This window comes from Rousettus aegyptiacus, unplaced genomic scaffold (assembly GCF_014176215.1).
Source record: "Rousettus aegyptiacus isolate mRouAeg1 unplaced genomic scaffold, mRouAeg1.p scaffold_m13_p_3, whole genome shotgun sequence".
NCBI lineage: Eukaryota > Metazoa > Chordata > Mammalia > Chiroptera > Pteropodidae > Rousettus > Rousettus aegyptiacus.
The window spans coordinates 172,241,469-172,257,734 of NW_023416306.1; the positions used below are offsets into that span (position 1 = coordinate 172,241,469).

Genomic DNA, 16,266 nt, shown 5'->3' on the forward strand with positions numbered 1-16,266 from the left:
GGAAGATGAACACATCCCGTGCCCTCCCCCTTGCCACTGCTGCCACCCGCGGACACGCTTCCCAGCCTTCCTACTAGGTTATCGGCTGGCTGCTTTCACAGCGATAGCAAGGCCGCGGTGATTTAAACAAGGCCAGTTTTTATTTCTCTGGTCTTAGTCCACTCAGGTTACCACAACAAAATACCATAGACCAAGCACCTCGTAAACAACGGGAAGCTATCACTCACGGGAGTGGGAGCAGGAAGTCGGACACGTGGCTCCCGCTCGGCTGGCAGAATGTGGGCTCTTCGCGGGCTCTTCCCGGTTCAGCCGGCACCTTCACGCTGTGTCCTCACCTGGTGGAAGGGACCAAGGATCTCGCCGGAGCCTCTCAGAGACGGGGCTCTAACCGCATTCACGAGGGCTCCGTGCTCAGGATGCCAGTGCACCCAAAGACCCCGCCGACTCATACCGTCCCCCAGCTTTGGGGGTTAGGATTTCAACGCGATTCACAGGGAGAAACATTGAGACCATGGCACCTCTCCAAATGTGAGCTGGTAGGCGCTTGGAGAGTTGGGTGGCTTTGCTCCCCAGGTGGTCCAGACCCGGGCTGCTTCCTCACCCCGAGGGTGGCCCTCTTCACGGAGGTACTAGGAGGCTCAGGGCCCCCTTGTGTCCGCAGCTTCCCCCAGTGGGGGAGAAGGAGCAGGAACACACACCTTCTAAGGCCTCTGATCTGGAAGGTGCACACAGGCCCTCTGCTCTCATCAGTCACGTGCCACTCCTAGTCCTAAACCGGTGGCCCGCTGACAGCCTAGACTTCAGCGAAGCAGAGAACCAAGTGACGGACGACTGGCGGCCTCTGCCAACCCTGCGCCCAGGCCGCCGAGCTGTCTGGAGAGGCCGCAGCGGAGCTCCGAGCCTCAGCAGCTTAACGCACAAAGGTGTGTTTCTTGCTCACACAGGTCACTTGTAGGTTGGCGGGAGGGCTGTCTCATCATGGCCAGGTGGGGCACCCCGGCAGGGGCAGCTGCATCTCCAACACCGCTGGTGGCCACACCAAAGGGAGAGGACTCCAGGACAGGTCAAAGCCACAATGAAATGTGCTTTTGTGGCCAGAACTAGCCATATGGCCTCACCCAACCACAAGGGAGCTAGCAGTGCAGGCTGCCGTGGGCCGAGAAGGTGGGGTCCAGGGACGTCTGGTGAACAGACGAATGGCCGACCAACTGTCAGGTCACCTCATCATTTGTTACATGCAAATGCCATCCGCAGCCCAGCTGTGTGGTGTTGTGATTGCTTTAGTGCTTTTGTATAAGCTTTTGTGTTTTGTGGTATATGAATTATTTACTTTACTTTTCATTAAATGTACTTATCATGAATTCATCCCCAAATCCTCCCCAATCCTGTCCTCTGTTTCTGTTGCTATTTTTATATTCCTGTACTGTCTTTTTGGCCAGATTTCTGGAGGCGGAGATCACTGTGTGGTCAAGCCGCCAGGTGACGGAAGTCCGATACCAGTGCTGCTTTCGGATGGAAATTGTTCCACATGTTATTTCTACAGTTGTGTAATGGCTCTGGAACTCGGCAAACTTGACAACCGGAGATCTCTGCCGTTAATTCGATACCCCTTCTGTTTTGGGACGGAGCTCTGGGCTAATGTCACGGGAGTGTGTCCATCACTGAGCGCTTTTACTTCTGTTTGTTCTGAGCAGTATCGATCCTTTCTATTAATTCTCCCGAGTTACTTGGGTGCCGGGGAGATGAGGCATCGAGAAACATGAAACGTCTAGGAAGGCCCAGAAATCCTTCAGCGTCTCCTCTGAAGGGGAGTTATTCGCTACGTGCCCCCCAAACATGAAACTGACTGCCGATGGACCTCGCGCCTTGGGGGGCCCTGCCGTCTGCCCCTGCAGCTCAGGGCAGCAGCCTGCTTCCTGAGCCAGCGGGGGAGCATGTGGCTGAACACTCCTGCCCGCAGCGCTGTTTAGGTGCCCCCGGTCAGCTGCGCCGCTAACCAGGTTTCCAGCCTGCATGTCTCACGGGCTACGCTGGTGATGGTTAGATTTTAATGAATACCGTAAAGGCAGAGGGAAGAGCAATTCTAAGAAATGTTGCCTTTGATGCTTTCGATAGGTCAACGAGATACCCTTTTCCTCAAATCCTTGACATATTTTCTGTTCCACTTGTTCGTGGGGCTCTAGAGCTTCGGTTTCATGTGGCCACATCCCGTACCCCACAGTATGATTCCAGATTTGTTTCTGGGGAGTGATGAGACCCCAGAGGCACCTCTGTCGTGTGCCCAGCATGGAAATGGAAGCCGTGCGGTTTTCTTTTCCACAATGCCACCTTTACCCGGTTAACACTATGGCATTTTAAACATTAGCTGTGATTGTAAGACTAATAGTCTCACAAAAATGTAAACAAAGCGGGTAGGTATAAAGTAAAAATACTAAACCAAGGACTTTCTAACAAATGTAATCCATATAAAATACGCCTGACCTACAGGGACACAATCACGCCATCGTTCTGTCGAGGAACTCATTTATTTCATGCGGAAGTCCTCACGGGTGACAGGTTCACGAGGGGCGTAGGTGACGCTGCGTGGCGGGTGGCACGCAGCAGTAACAGGTGTGTCTGGAGAGGCCGCAGGGAGCTGGTGAGACGGTCCGGTCTGGAAGACCCTCGGGTCGGGCGGGGGCCAGGCCAGCGCGCGGCTGTGGCGCAGGGCACTGGGTCCTGCGCAGAGGGCTGGCCGCCCTGGGCGCACGGGGGCCAGCGGTCCAGGGCCCGGAGCAGCTCGCGCAGGCCGCGCGGGGAGGTCGCAGAGGTCACAGCGCTCGGTGCCCGGTTTCGAGCAGCATGCTCTCCAGAAGCAGCTTGCTGTCACCGTCCACGTAGGGCTGGTGCAGCCACAGGGACAAGTAGTTCAGGGTGAGGTCGTGGTCCGTGGAGTGCGCCAGCTCTTCCGCGATCGCGCGCTTCAGACGCAGCTCCTTCCCGTACATGTCGGACAGCTGGCGGGACACCTCGTCTGGAGAAAGCGCAAGTGCCACTCAGGGCAGTGCTAGTGCGGGGGGCCACCGCCACCGCCACCGCTGAGCGTGGGAACCGCGGCGGCACCGACAGGGGAGGACCCGGCGGGCCCTGTCGCTCAGCGGGGGCAGGTGGCAGACGAGGTAACGTGCTAAGTGTCACGAACTGAAAAAGGAACTAGGCCTCTCCACTCGACTCCTAAGCACCTGCACTGATTACAAACAGTAACGCAGTAGTGTAAATCATCAGTGATTATAAACAGGCCAACCTCAAACGGGCCCTATTTCAATAAACACAGTGGGTGATTCTACCCTTTTCTCCCTTGTTTAAAAGTGAGGTCTCAAATCACTATCAAATAGCTTAGTCTTTCTTTTGAACCCTTATCTCACAGAGCGTATTTAAGTGACAATTCCATTTTTCCCGTAGTCTTCTCCCATGGGGTTGGCTGCAGTTTTGTTTTTTAATTAAAAACCAAAAAAAAAAAAATCTTAAAAAATAAAGGAAAGCGTCCTGCCCCTGCAGGGGAGAGGGGCTTCCTTCCACCTGCTGGTTTAAAGGGCTAATAACGGCAGTCGCTTCATGGGTCTCTAGTTACGCGGTTAATATTCTTTGTTGATTATTAGGTGATTAAAGCTAGAAGAAAGGCTCATTTTAAGATGGCCCCACTCCTTCCCCCAAATGGATCCTCTTGAATTAAGTTTCGCGGCCGTCAGCTTCCTAGCGGCCCAGACCTAAATGATGCCAAACGCTCTCCTCATTCGCCTCTGAACATCGACGCAGAAAGAACCACTCACAGAAGTGGGCTGTGGGCCACGTGTGAAACAGGACGGGCCGTCCGCCCTCCGCGCCGTAATGGTAGTTTTCCAGCTCACAAACTCCCTTGGTCGTTGAAGACAGCTTTTCCATTTTCACCTGTATTTTGGTCTGAAAAGATATTAATTTGGAACATGAGCATATAATTCGAAATCTACCCCAGTCCCAAATGCAGTAACTTTAAGATTTCAAAGCTAAGAAATACGTCTGTTGAGACCAAAAGTCCAATAACTCAACACGGTTAACTCCGCGCACAGCAAATTTCCAGGGCGGTGCAGACGGTGTCCCGATTTCGTTAATTTGGCTTATTCGGTAATAAATCCCGGACCTCCTGTCCTGGAGAGGAGGTCGCCCGAGTCCCACTTCACCAACACTTCCCACCTGTCGGCACCGAGGACCAGGAGGAACCGCAGGGCACGCCGGCGTTTCGGGATGGAAGAGGGAAGGGGCATTAAAGGAGCTCATTCCTGCCTCTTTCATTAACTTCCTGTTTCCCGAAGCCCCTTTGAGGCTTGCTTTCCTTGTTTATGAAATGGTAGGAACCGAGGAGAACCTGACGTTGCGGGCGCCTCTGGGCGCCCACCTGCAGAGCCGGCGAGGTGGACGCGATACCACCCCGCCCCACCGTGGGACGGGCCAGCACGGTGGGTCTGCCCAGTGCGTGCGCCCCCGGGGGTTAGGAGGACCAAGTCAACGGTGAAGCACGGAGCTGGAGCTATGGAAGGTTTACTGAACCCGACGGACAGGTGACGTAACCAAGGTTCCAGGTGTAAGTAGCACCGGTCTCCAAGACCACAGTGCCAACTCCTAAGTACAGTTAGCTTTATGTACACTGGGGGAAAGAAGATACATAAAGCATCGAAATCTTAATTCCTTGCGCTTGGTCCTTCCAGCACCCTCCAATTACATCTGAGGTGGCTTGCACTAAATTTAGCTCACGTTACTTTTAAAGAACTATACTCCTTCCCTGATCTTTTTAGGTTCAGTATTTCACCTGGCCTAACCCTAGGGGCAGGTCTCAACCTGTCTGTCTCACAGCTAGAAAATTCTCAAGGTGGCTGAGCTCAGGAGGGACGAGGCCAGGACTGGATACCACACCTCCTGACCCCCAGTCTCCTGACGCCCAACGCTCTGCTCCCCTCTGCATCCGGCAGCAGCTCCTTGATGCCGCCCCATTCTAAGAAAAGCTTTATGAAGATCGGGAAGCATGGGAAGTCCTGGAGGCTTGACGCTGGATCCTGGAGCTCGTCCGTCAATAACGACGCTAAAGTTACGCACACGTGTGCAGCCCTGAACTCATGGCGCGCTCACAGCGGCCACACTGCTAAGGGTCCATCCAGCTTAGGGGAAGGGGTGCCTCAAAACCCCCACCAAGGTCACATTCATTAAAGACACTTAAAGCCATGTCTGGGAAAACATTCTCTCCAAAGCCTGGAGGAAAACAGTAAAAATAACATCGATATCCTTATAATATCAGCTTCTATAAGATGAACATAAAATAAATTATTTCCAAACCACGTTAAAATATAATAAATGCACGAGAGCAGACAGCTAGCACTCGGGTCTTGGTTTAAATGCCAGTCTCCAATAAAAGGAACTGCAGCTCTTTGGAGGAGAACGGCTGATCTCAGGACGGAGGCCGGAAATACTCAAGATGGGCCCAGAGCACCCTGCGATGCGGAACGTATTCAAAAAATCACATGAGGACTCGCGATGGTAGGGCCTCGTCAGGGGGGCATGGCGGCCACCCGAACTCCACTGGCCCCAGCGGAAACAATCTGAGGAACAAAATAGAGCAGAGCTGGACCGTACCCCAAAGCACAAGATAGATAAGTCACCCAGAGTCCACGCTGCCGGGCGTGAGGGGCTGAGGAAGTCCGTGGGGAGAAGAGGCACCCCGTGGAGAAGGCTCCAGAGACCCTGGGGAGAGGTCCCGCCCTCGGGGGGGGGGGCGCAACCCCTCACCCGTCAAGTGTGGGCCGCACGTGACCTCCTGTCAAAGAGGGGAGTCACTCCGCTGTAGAGAAACCTGAGCAACGCACCCCACCAGGTCCTCAAGGTCACGGTGCCTCGTCACGCTGATGCGATGTGCCCGTCACATGGTGTGGGGAGAAGAGCACTTCCCTTCTGTGGTTTTCCTGGGAAAAACCACAACCCCCCCGACAGATCACGAGGAAAACGTCGCACAATTCCCAGCTGAGGGACAGCCTACAAAACACCTGACCGTCCTCCTCACAACTGCCAAAGTCATCAAAAACAAGGAAAATCTGGTAACTGTCACAGCTAGGAGGAGCCGAAGGGGGCGGAGACCACTCCCCGTGCTGTCCAGATGGGGCCCTGGCCTGGAAAGAGGACATTCGGGGGAAGTGAAGGAAATCTGAACGAGCCGCACCTCGTCAACCGCCGCCCACCAACGCCGGTTCCTGCCGTGACACACGCAGCACGCCGGTGTTTGACTCGCATGAAGCACTGAGGCGGCGGCGCGTGGGCTGGGGACAGGTCACGGCACCTGTGCTGCGCTCAGCCCTCCCGGGAACCTACGACCACCCTGGAAATAAAGTCTCCTCCTCCGAAAAGATACACAAGTTCGTTGTGGGTGGGGAGGCGCGAGACCACGGGGCCCTTCCCCGTGTGGGACACAGGCGGGGACCAGGGGCATTTAGGCGGCAGGCGGCCGTGGCGCCCAGGACCCGGAGCCCGGCCGGGCCCTGCTTCCTGCTCCGTTATCTCGCAGCTCCTGGTCACTGCCGAACTCAACGCCGCCCTGCCCAGGAAGAGCGAGGGCGCCCGGGCTCGAGCCCCGGCGGAGCAGCGGTCACAGCTCACGCCGACACGCGGCGCCGACCGCATTACAGGACAGCATGCACAAGAGTGCGGGACTCGACGCGATCGTGCGGTAGGTGTGAGGCTGGCCGAACTGCGTGGCCCCCAACCCAGCCCCGCCCAGGGTCGATTCGGCAATGACCTCTGTACTGAACCCGCCGAGTGACCGTCCAGCTGTTGGGGGCACATTTCCAACGGTGGACACACCGCCCCCCTGAAGAGCCCACCCACGCCCTGCACAGGGCTTAGGTGATCACTCTCTGGGCAGAGCCAGAGCTTCTGCTGGCACCAGGGGTCTCCCACGTGCGGGTTCAGGGGTCTCCCCGCCTTGGGCCTCATAAAGCAGCTCGTCGGTTCCTTTTCCCCCGACGGCCTCTTCGCCGTGATGGTGGCTGTACTGTCTACTCGCTCCCCTTTCCTGGGCCAACACCCGAGTTCCTCCAATTACTTCTCTCTGCCATGGCCTGCCCCCTTGGGTCCCCACCAGCCCCTCTGGATGTGCCCCCATGCTCCCTCTGTTACCGGGGATGCAGGGGCTCCCCATTTCCTGGCCTTCATTGACTCAGACCAGCCTTCGTCTGAAGATCTCAGGATCTCAGCTCACCACGAGCACAGCCACCTGAAACGCAGCGGCCACTTTCCGGCCAGGCCACCCTCGCCCTGGACCTGTGCTGTGGGATGGAGGGACCCAGCGCAGGGCAGGGGCCCCACATTTCCCCAAGGCTGCTGCTGGCCTTTCTGGACCTAGTTAGTACGTATCTAAAGTGCTTCTCATTCTAACACAATCTGGGGATTCTGCAAAATGTTTTATACCAGAAAGGAGATTGTAGGTCAAGGATAGAGGTTCTGGTGGCACTTGGCGACATGTGAAAATGCCAAGTGATGAGGCGCTTAGTGCTTACGTGAACCCGACCGCTCAGCAGCAGGCATTTAGCTTTGCTGGCTGTTTGGAGTATTTCGACACAGGAACTTGGCCACCCAGTTCCTTCTCTTTCAAAAACAATCAGCGCATCTGCTTTTTGTGTCAACAAAAGTACTTGTCATGATCGAATGCGTTAATTTGAAAATGAAGAAACAAAATAATACGAGTGCCCAGTTTTCAAAAGCTTGTCACCATGTACATTTCAACCACTTATTCTGCCCCCGTTGACCCCCACAGTGCAGAAGTCCAGGTCCGGAACTCGCCTCCCAGAGGCACGGTGTGGACAGAGATAAAGCGAAGAACGGGGCTCGCGAGGCCCCCGCGCTGGGCCCTCCCACCCTCCCGTGAGCCGGCTGAACAGGAGGTCACTGCAGACACCGCCGCCTTGTGACCTGCTCACGCACCGAGTGGAGGGCACAGTGCAAGGGTCTCATCACGACACAGCCCCCTGGCCCAAGGGAAGGCAGAATCACGAAGCAGACGCTCACAAAAGCACTAGTAATTCAGAGAAGGAAAAGAGCCCCAAACACATCAAATCACGCTGCAGACAGTACGGCATGTCGAACGTTAAAAAAAGGCTAAATCACCAAAAAGTCCTCAATGTGCCATTTTTTAAGCATCTGACAAGTGATGGCATGTTTAAAAGGGGAGTGTTTCTACCCTGAAAAACTCTTTTGAACCTCTTTAAACCTACTAAGTCTGCCTTATAATAGGTGGAATCCTAAATTTGAATTGATATCCTGAATAAATACAATTATATTTGACATACTGTTGAAAAAGGCAAGAAAGCACATAAACCATTAGAAACATTTCCATCAAAAAAAGGATGAAATATAAAAATTTTATGTTTGCAGCTAAACTTTAGTTATCCAAGTTCAAATGCGTGAACAACCTTATTCCTGGGCCCGGCCAAGAGGCGGCGTGTTTTATCCACATTTGGTGGCCCGTCAGGTGGATGCTGAAATCCAGCCTGGTTCATTAAATGACCACTTGAGTGTGTCTCCTGGGCCAGACCAGGGCCCGCAGGCTGAATCCAGCCCGCAGCCTATTTCCATATGGCCCGCGAGCTGAGAATAGGTTTGACACTTTTAAATGCTTGAAAAAAAAAGAATATTCTGTGACACACGAAACTCGTATGAAATTCAGATCTCAGTGTCCACATACGAAGCGTTGCTGGAACACAGCGACAGCCACTCGCCCACGTGCTGTCTCTCCTGGAGGAACTGAGTGGACGCAGGACAGAGCGAGGGGCCCACAAGGCCCGGAAGTACTTGCTGTGGGGCCTGGCAGGGGGTGGAACTGCCGCGGACCACACGCAGGACCAAAAGGACGAAGGACGAGGACCGCACTGGGGGGCCAGGTGCGGGAGGAGCGCAACGGAGGGAAAAACCAGGGTCTGGAGCAGGGACGGCGGCCCGCGGCGCCGCCAGCCCCGGGCTCGGTGACGGCGAGCAGGCGGGGGCTGGGTCCCTGGCCCTTACCAAACCATCCAGGGTGGCCCGCAGCTGCTCGCACAGCTCCTCGAGCTCCTCGCTGTACTCCGGGTGCGTCTTTTCCGCATGTCCGTCGCTGCTCTCTAACTCTGTCCTGTCTTTACTCCTGGATGAAAGAAGGGTGGGGACAGAACACGGCCCGTGAGCGTGCCTCCCCTGGTCACGGCGAAGCCCAGATGCTCGACATCCACGCCCTCGCGTCACATTTCGCGTTGGTGTTATTTTGTGTCGTTAAACATGTGTTTACTTATTTCCATACACAATGACTATGTCTATCAGTTACTCAATTTTGAACAAGTCAATTAAATTCGGCCCTGTGGATGTTGGGAGCAGGGCCCAGTGCTGGGCCACAAGGATGACTAAGACGTGGGTCACCCCACGTTCGCAATCCAGGAATGAGCTTTGTAAACCGAAGGCTGCGACCCACGGGGCATGAAATTCATCCAGTGGGGTCACAATCAACAGGTAAGGACAAAACTAGACGTTAGAATAGAAACGATGTGAGCATCTCAGGGAAACTGCTGAGCAGGGTCCACCAGGAAAAGGCAGCAGAGGCCCAAAGTATGTGGGGTCTGAAGAAGCTGGCAAGAGCCAGGGGACAGGCCAGGAGGGTACGACTCGACTCTGGCCTGTCAACAAAGGTAAGCTGGGGGATACGCGTACGTAATTATAACTCAGAGAAATTAAAAAATATACATATGAAAGTGCAAAGAATCATAAAGCAAATCCTCTAATCAGAACTGGCAACTGCTAAGTTTTCTTTACAATTCTTTTGTCTTTTTAGAGACATTGCTAAGGAAAAGCACACTCGCTGTGGCTCCTCCCCGCTCAGTGCTCTGCTCCACTGCTGGTATCTGGTCACCGTGTGTCAGGGAGGGGGTTTCTCCACGCCAAGCAATTCCGATTCTCGCCGGCTGGGTGTTGTGCAGTGTAACTCAGTTCTGAAACTCTCTTCTCGGAGACAGTATCCGTTTGCACGGGGAAGGACTCAGTCCCCAGGACTGATCCTCCTACTCCCCTACTTCGGATGTCAACAGCAAGTCCAGGTTTTACCTGCGCTTTGACTGACAGGCTATAAATCAAAGGTTCCCACAAACCCCTTCTTGAGATCGACTGATTTGCTAGAACAGCTCACAAAACTCAGGAAAATGGTTTACTTATTAGATTACTGGTCTATTATGAAAAACATTAAAGAATATGAAAGAGCAGTCAGATGAACAGGTACATAGGGCGAGGTCCAGAAGGGTCCAAAGCAAGCAGTTTCTGTCCCCGTGGAATTTGGGGACACCCTTCCAGAACATGGAGGCTTTCCTGTTCACCAACCTGGAGCTCTCCAATGCTCCATCTTCTGGGTTTTTATGGGGGCTTCATTACATAGGCATGACTGAGTGAATCACTGGCTACCAGCGATTGATTCGACTTCCAGAGATTAATTCAACTTCGGGCCCCTCTCATCTCCCTGAGAGGTGGGGGCGTGATGGGGAGGTGCTGACAGTTCCAACCCTCTAATGGTGGGTTCGGCCTCCATCCTAGAAGTCACCTTATTAGTATAAACTTGGGTGTGGTTGAAAGGGGCTTATTTTGAATAACAAGACATCCCTTTTGCTTTTATTGCTTTGGAGCTATTTCAGGAAATAAAGCTATCTGGAGGACAAAGACCAACTATTTTAACAAAAGATTCTCCCACTGCTCTTATTAGGAAATTATAAGGGTTCTGGGAGAAGTGTGTAGGGAACAGGGACAAAGACCAAACAGATATTTCTTTTTATAAATCACGATATCGCAAAATGCAACATTATGAAGATAAAGTCCCATTTACCTGCCACCCCAACACTTATTTTTCCCAGAAGATGCCAGTGTCGTGAACTGAGATCGTGTCCTTCTTTCCGAACTATTTTTATAATTTTATATACAGGTGTAACCATGAACAACAGGTTGTGTAACTTTGAATTTAAAATGTACACATACAGTCCATTCTTGCATATAGCATTTTACCACTTGCTTTTTTTTTTTTTTTTTGCATAATATAGTTTAATTCACCCATGTTGCTGGAGATGTAAAAGGCTGCCAGTCATTAAGGGCCAAGAGCCCCGAGCTCTGCCTGTACTTACAATAAACTGACTTTCGTGTTGGCAATATTATTCGCAGTAGCAAAACCTGCATCGCTGAGGGCTTCCCATTTCAGGATTAAATTGTGCCAATCGGCTGCATTATCCTTAATTTTTCTTGCACTGACAGATAAGACAGGTTTCCTGGGCGTCACACTTCCAAGAGTATTTGCTGATAGGCAGTAAAAGAAACATAATTATTATAAAAGTCATGATCGTAGTTAGACAGCAAATGTTCTCGTAACTCTCAACAGTAAAACAATCTGAAATGCTACATCGACTGGACAAATAATGTCGTGGAAACTAAGTCTGGATGACTGTGAAATTTCCTGGAACAAGAAAAAACAGAATTGTTTTTACATTTTAAGACTCACCAGAGATCGCTGGATCCTGTCCCAGCTTAATGGCTCCGCAAAGTTTTACCTGAAGCACTTTGACCACTTTCAAAGGTTGGAAGTAAGGTGACGACGTGACTTCTTGTGGAAACTCTCCAATGCCCCATGCCACCATATTCCTGTTATCTAGTCTCAGACACTTTGATGCCTAACATTTGTTCAGAGCTTTGTGGTTGACAAGTGCTTGTCACCCCATGACACTGACAAGGCTGGGCCCAAGAGATGCAGAGATGATCTCCACCCTTAGGACCTAGGAAGAAGTCCAAGGTCCTTCAGGATCCAACTCCCTCTCCACTTCCACAGTTATCTCAACCCCCACCTGGAACCCGCCTCGATCTCCGGCTAAATCACTGGCAGCTCCTGAAAAGTGGAGTCACCTGCAGGCCTTTGCACATGCAGTTCTTTCTGCTAGAAAGTTCTTTCCTTCCTTGGGCTAGTGCTGCCCGTGCTCTAAGACTCGCCCAGATCCCAGCTCCTGTGGGACGCAACCCCCAGACCACCTGTGCTCTCTCCCCTCCTCTAATGAGAATCCTGCAAAGGCGTTTCGTGGCCCACAGGATAAAGTCCAAATTCTGTGAAGGGCCCCTTCAGGAGTCCAGGACACACAACAGTGGTATAGTTTGGAGTCTAGACTCTGAAGACCGTACTGACTGGGTTAAAACCCCAGCTCTGCCTTTGCCAGCTGGGCGATCTTGGGCAAGTTAACTGACCTCTCAGAGCCTCAATGTTCTCACTTGAAAAACAGAGATAAAATACATCTGCTTCAAAGAGCTGATATAAGTTTAGGTAATACACGTAAAGCTGTGAGGGCTCAGCACGTGGCAAGTAACCAACAGTGTCTGTTATGACAAGGACCTCTCCCATGTGCTTTTCTCCACCACCGCCACCACCAAGCAATAAACTGAACCCTGACATAGGCACCTGCAGAAAGCTTCAGATCCCACAGGTTAAGGGCTCAGTGCTCCAGGACTGCCCTCTCCCATCTCCACTTCAGATGACAGTCCCAAGTCCAGGTTGTCACCTTCTGACATACTAGCTATAGAGGGTCCAAAGACCTCCCCCTTGGGTTTGATTAATTTGCTAGAGAGGCTCCCAGAACTTGGGGAAACACTTTACTTACCGGATTCCTGGTTTATTATAAAAGGCTATAACCCAGGAAGAGATGGGGTCGACAAGGTATGTGGGAAGGGGCGCTCTCCATTTTCTCTGAGTGCTCCACTCGCCCCGAGTCCCTGCCTTTTTACCAGCCTGGGAGCGCTCTGAATCCTGTGCTTTTGCTTTTGGGTTTTCATGGTGCCTTCATTAACGGCATGATTGATTAGATCAGGCCATTGACTCAACCTCCAGCATCTCTCCCCTTTCTGGAAATAGAGGACTGGGGGTGGGACTGAATGTTCCGACCCTCTAATCACAAGGTTGGTTCCCTGACACTTTTTTGCGCACATCGTCTCGTCCTACGTGGGAAAAACGGAGGCCAGGCAAAGCTGACTGGGGTCCCGGCGGCCTGCAGAGCCCGCGCGGGGACAGCCGGCTGCGCTGGCACGTCGCGCGGACCCCACCGCACCCCGGAGGCTCCCGGCCCCAGGCCCGGCGCCCGCCCCCTCCCCGCCCGGGGAGCGGCCGTCGCACGCACCTTCCATGCGGTCCGCCGATATCCCAGGAAGGAGACGCGATGCCCCGCCCACGCCGCCGGAAGCGCGCCTGCGTCACTTCCGCACCGCCCCTCCCGCCGCCACTTGTGGCTCTGCTGCTCCCGCCCGCGCCGAGTGCGCTGTTGCTCGGCGGGGCCGGCCCGGTTGCCCAGGGAACGGGCTCCCGGCAGCCCCCGCGGCCCGGAGGCCGTCCCCACCTCCTGCCGCCCCGCGGGGCCGACGAGTCCCGAGGGGCTGCCGCGGGAGGTGAGTCCGGCCCGCGCCCCTTCCTCGGCCTCGCGGACCCCTCGCGCTCGCCTCAGCGCCGGCCTGCGCGTTTCGCCCCCCTTTCCCGCTCGCGTCGCTCGCGCGCGGCGGCCGAGGCTGAATGCCAGAGCACGAAGCGCCGGGCTCCCCGCCTGGCAGAAGCCGGCGGTCCGCCGAGCGGGGCAGTGGTCGCTCGCCGCGCCTCCGCGGCGCCGGCCTGCCGACCGCGACCCGGCCCCCGGGCCCCGCGCCCCTCGCGCCCCTCGCGCCCCTCGCGCCCCTCGCGCCCCTCGCGCCCCTCGCGCCCCTCGCGCCCCTCGCGCCCCGGCTCCCCCCCCCCCCCGCCTCACGTTCCGCGCCAGCCGTCCCCTCTGCCGCGCCCCTGCCTCCCTGCTGCCCGCTGGCCCCGAGGCCCCGCGCCCCCTGCTCTCATGATTGACGTTGCGTTCCGTCCCCCGGCCTTCCCAGCCCTGGCGCCTTCATCCGCCCACCAGCGCCTGGCACCAGGCTTAGGCACGTACGTGCCCAGTGGGTGCTCAGCAAGTTCTTTAAATGGATACGTGAACGACGCCTCTCTCAGTCCTGTTTTAAGGCCTGGGAGGCAGAATAGGTCGTGCAGGTTAGAGGAGGGGGTTCAGGTCACGGCGCTGCTTTTTCCCAGCTCTGCTCGCTGCAGGTGATATCACTTCCCTAGGTTTCAGATTCATCATCAAAGAAATGGAGATGACAGTAGCTTCTGCCTCCGTCTTGGTGGGAGGATTAAATGGGTCAGTACACGCAAAGTGCAGGCGCAGAGCCTGGCAGGCGGTGCATTTCCGCTAGGGCTCGCGCCTCCTGTCCTACCCCCTTGTCTACCTTCGTTTCTCTTCCTCGCTCTTTATTCTTTTCTACTTTCTCGCTGAGATTCAGGAATATATTCTGTTTTTTGCTTCTGTTGAATCTTAGCAGAATGTGGGATACCAGCCTGGGTGCACGTTTACCTTATTTGCTGGAGTGATCAGTTGCACTTGTGGTTGGCTGGCTCTTTGTAGCCAGGGTCCTGTCAACTTTAAGGAACGGAATTCTGGGAAATCCCAGACCCCAGCATGTAGCCCCTAGTCACTTGTGTCTGCCGGGCTGCAAGGCCTTTTATACTTTCTCACACCCAGCTACAGTTGACGCTGATTAACCTCTGACCTTGCTGTTTTTTGGTAACCTGACTTACATTCCGAGTTCGTTTATTCAGCAGGTAGCAATTTCGAGTCCATTGTATGCCTGCCACCATCCAGGCTCTAGGGATGCCGCGGTGGACCAGAGAGACCCAGTCTCCGCCCTCAGTAAGCTTCCTATTCTGAAGACCAGCAGGTGCAGGCACGGGGGTGCTCTGCTTAAGTGTTCAGGACTGGCTTGGAGCCAGATGGTGGGGAAGATGGGATAAGGATAGTCCTCTTCTGAAGGAGTGACTAGTAAGTAGCTTTTGTTAGGTTTAAGTTATTTTGTAGCCACGTTGTCTTTTTCAATGGAAAATTGGCTCCTGCTGGATTTGCAGTGTTCTCTTGGAGAAGTTACACTTGGAGTTTGAAGAGGACGTCATGTCATAGTGGTGGCTGCGTAGTGGGACGAAATGGCTCTCGGAACTTAGTGGGAAAAAAAGAAACTGCATCACACAGAGCAGTTGGTTGAACTTGGAAAAGTGAAGAGCGAGTCAGGAGACAGTTAATCACGTAACGAGAACAAGCTTTGGTATCAAACGTGGAGGTTCCTAGGTACGGTGGAGCACAAGGAGCTTGGTAGAATCGGGGTTGTAGCTGACGACTCTGCTGAGGGAGAAGTGAGCTGTTGCTCAAAGTGCATGTTCACTTTTAAGTGAGTATGTTCTTCGGACCCAGACATCAGGCCAGTGAGTCTCTGAATAATGATGGCTGTGACTTGGGTAGCATCATCTTCCCTCTTGGGCCGTCATACGTGGGGAATTCTGGGACAGTGTTTTCAGAGAGAGACTAAGTCAGCAAACACGTGTTGAGCGTTGATTGTACCACACTCTTCGTTGGTCTTTGCAGCACCACAGAGCGTGCAGACCAGGAGGATGTGGGCAAAGACTAGAAAGAGTCCATCGGAGGAGGCGGGAGGAGGAGGCGGGAGCAAACGCCGGCGGTGCTGTGTGCTAACTGCCTCCAGCGTTCTGCGAAGCCACAGGAAGACCAGGTGTCCAGGGGAGCCTGCGAAGGCTTCCTGGTGGCGCCCTCGTCCTTATAGGGTGTGTGGGGTGGCGGGGAAGGGCAGAAAGGGACCCGCTAAGGCAGACAGGTCATGGCCTGTCGGGGAACGTGGTGGAAAGCCACTGTGGCTGCGGCGTGGGGTGCGAGGGAGGAAGAGCGGCCTTCAGGGAAGCAGGCGCAGACCGTTTTAAAAATGCTCACTTTCCACGCCCTCACCGGGCTTCAGCCTGTGAGCACGGGCTGGCCAGCAGGCGTGGGACCAGGGAAGCGACAGAATTTCATCTGGAAGATAAATGGCTACCTCAGACTCACTATGTCCAGCCTGTAGACTTTAACACTTAAAAGAAGAATAAATGTTGTAGCCAGACTTTAAAAATAGGTAATACAACAGGGACTCTGTTGTCACTTGTAGAGATTTTGGAGCAACTCCTTAAACCAAGGTGTTGTCTGTGTGCTCTGGCGACTTACGGGCGCTGAGCGCTAAGCGAATGGCTTGGACTACGTGTCATTAGTCTTAGCCTCAGTTTTGTAAACCGGCCCAGCCAGGTGGCCTCGTGTCGGTCCGTGTGGCCAGCCGCCAGCTCCCAGACGTGCGGGCCGG

General features: G+C 54.1%; 2 protein-coding genes across 5 annotated transcripts in view; one reads left to right on the forward strand and one right to left on the reverse strand.

The window, feature by feature from the left end:
• Positions 1-118: 118 nt before the first annotated feature.
• LOC107521375 (cyclin dependent kinase 2 interacting protein) lies at positions 119-13,287 on the reverse strand. Of its 2 annotated transcripts, none has more exons than XM_016166001.2 (5): positions 13,203-13,287; positions 11,178-11,346; positions 9,055-9,172; positions 3,810-3,939; positions 119-3,013 (listed from the first exon to the last, which is right to left on the reverse strand). In XM_016166001.2, the coding sequence occupies exons 1-5, from the start codon at positions 13,207-13,209 to the stop codon at positions 2,811-2,813; spliced, it is 627 nt and encodes a 208-aa protein (XP_016021487.2). In that variant the 5' UTR covers positions 13,210-13,287; the 3' UTR covers positions 119-2,810. The 2 variants fall into 2 exon arrangements, with proteins under 2 accessions (XP_016021487.2, XP_016021486.2); XM_016166000.2 differs by lacking the exon at positions 13,203-13,287 and adding an exon at positions 11,549-13,134.
• Positions 13,288-13,330: 43 nt separating this feature from the next.
• TECPR2 (tectonin beta-propeller repeat containing 2) overlaps positions 13,331-16,266 on the forward strand; it is a 62,391-nt gene continuing 59,455 nt past the window's right edge. For 2 of the 3 annotated variants that reach the window (XM_016165997.2, XM_036238213.1), the window contains exon 1: positions 13,331-13,467. The gene's annotated coding sequence lies outside the window, so the exon portion shown is untranslated. Of the gene's footprint in view, positions 13,468-14,237; positions 14,913-16,266 lie in introns of those variants that run through there. The other variant, XM_036238212.1, reaches the window with a different exon arrangement.

What these genes read in the sequence shown, in the direction of transcription:
- LOC107521375 (XM_016166000.2), bottom strand. Translation starts at nt 11,684, where the DNA reads ATGGTGGCATGGGGCATTGGAGAGTTTCCACAAGAAGTCACGTCGTCA. An exon ending in GGGCCACCCTGGATGGTTTG is followed by an intron (nt 3,940 to 9,054) that starts GTAAGGGCCAGG and finishes ATATCTTTTCAG; the next exon opens with ACCAAAATACAGGTGAAAAT. An exon ending in GTGGCCCACAGCCCACTTCT is followed by an intron (nt 3,014 to 3,809) that starts GTGAGTGGTTCT and finishes CGCTTTCTCCAG; the next exon opens with ACGAGGTGTCCCGCCAGCTG.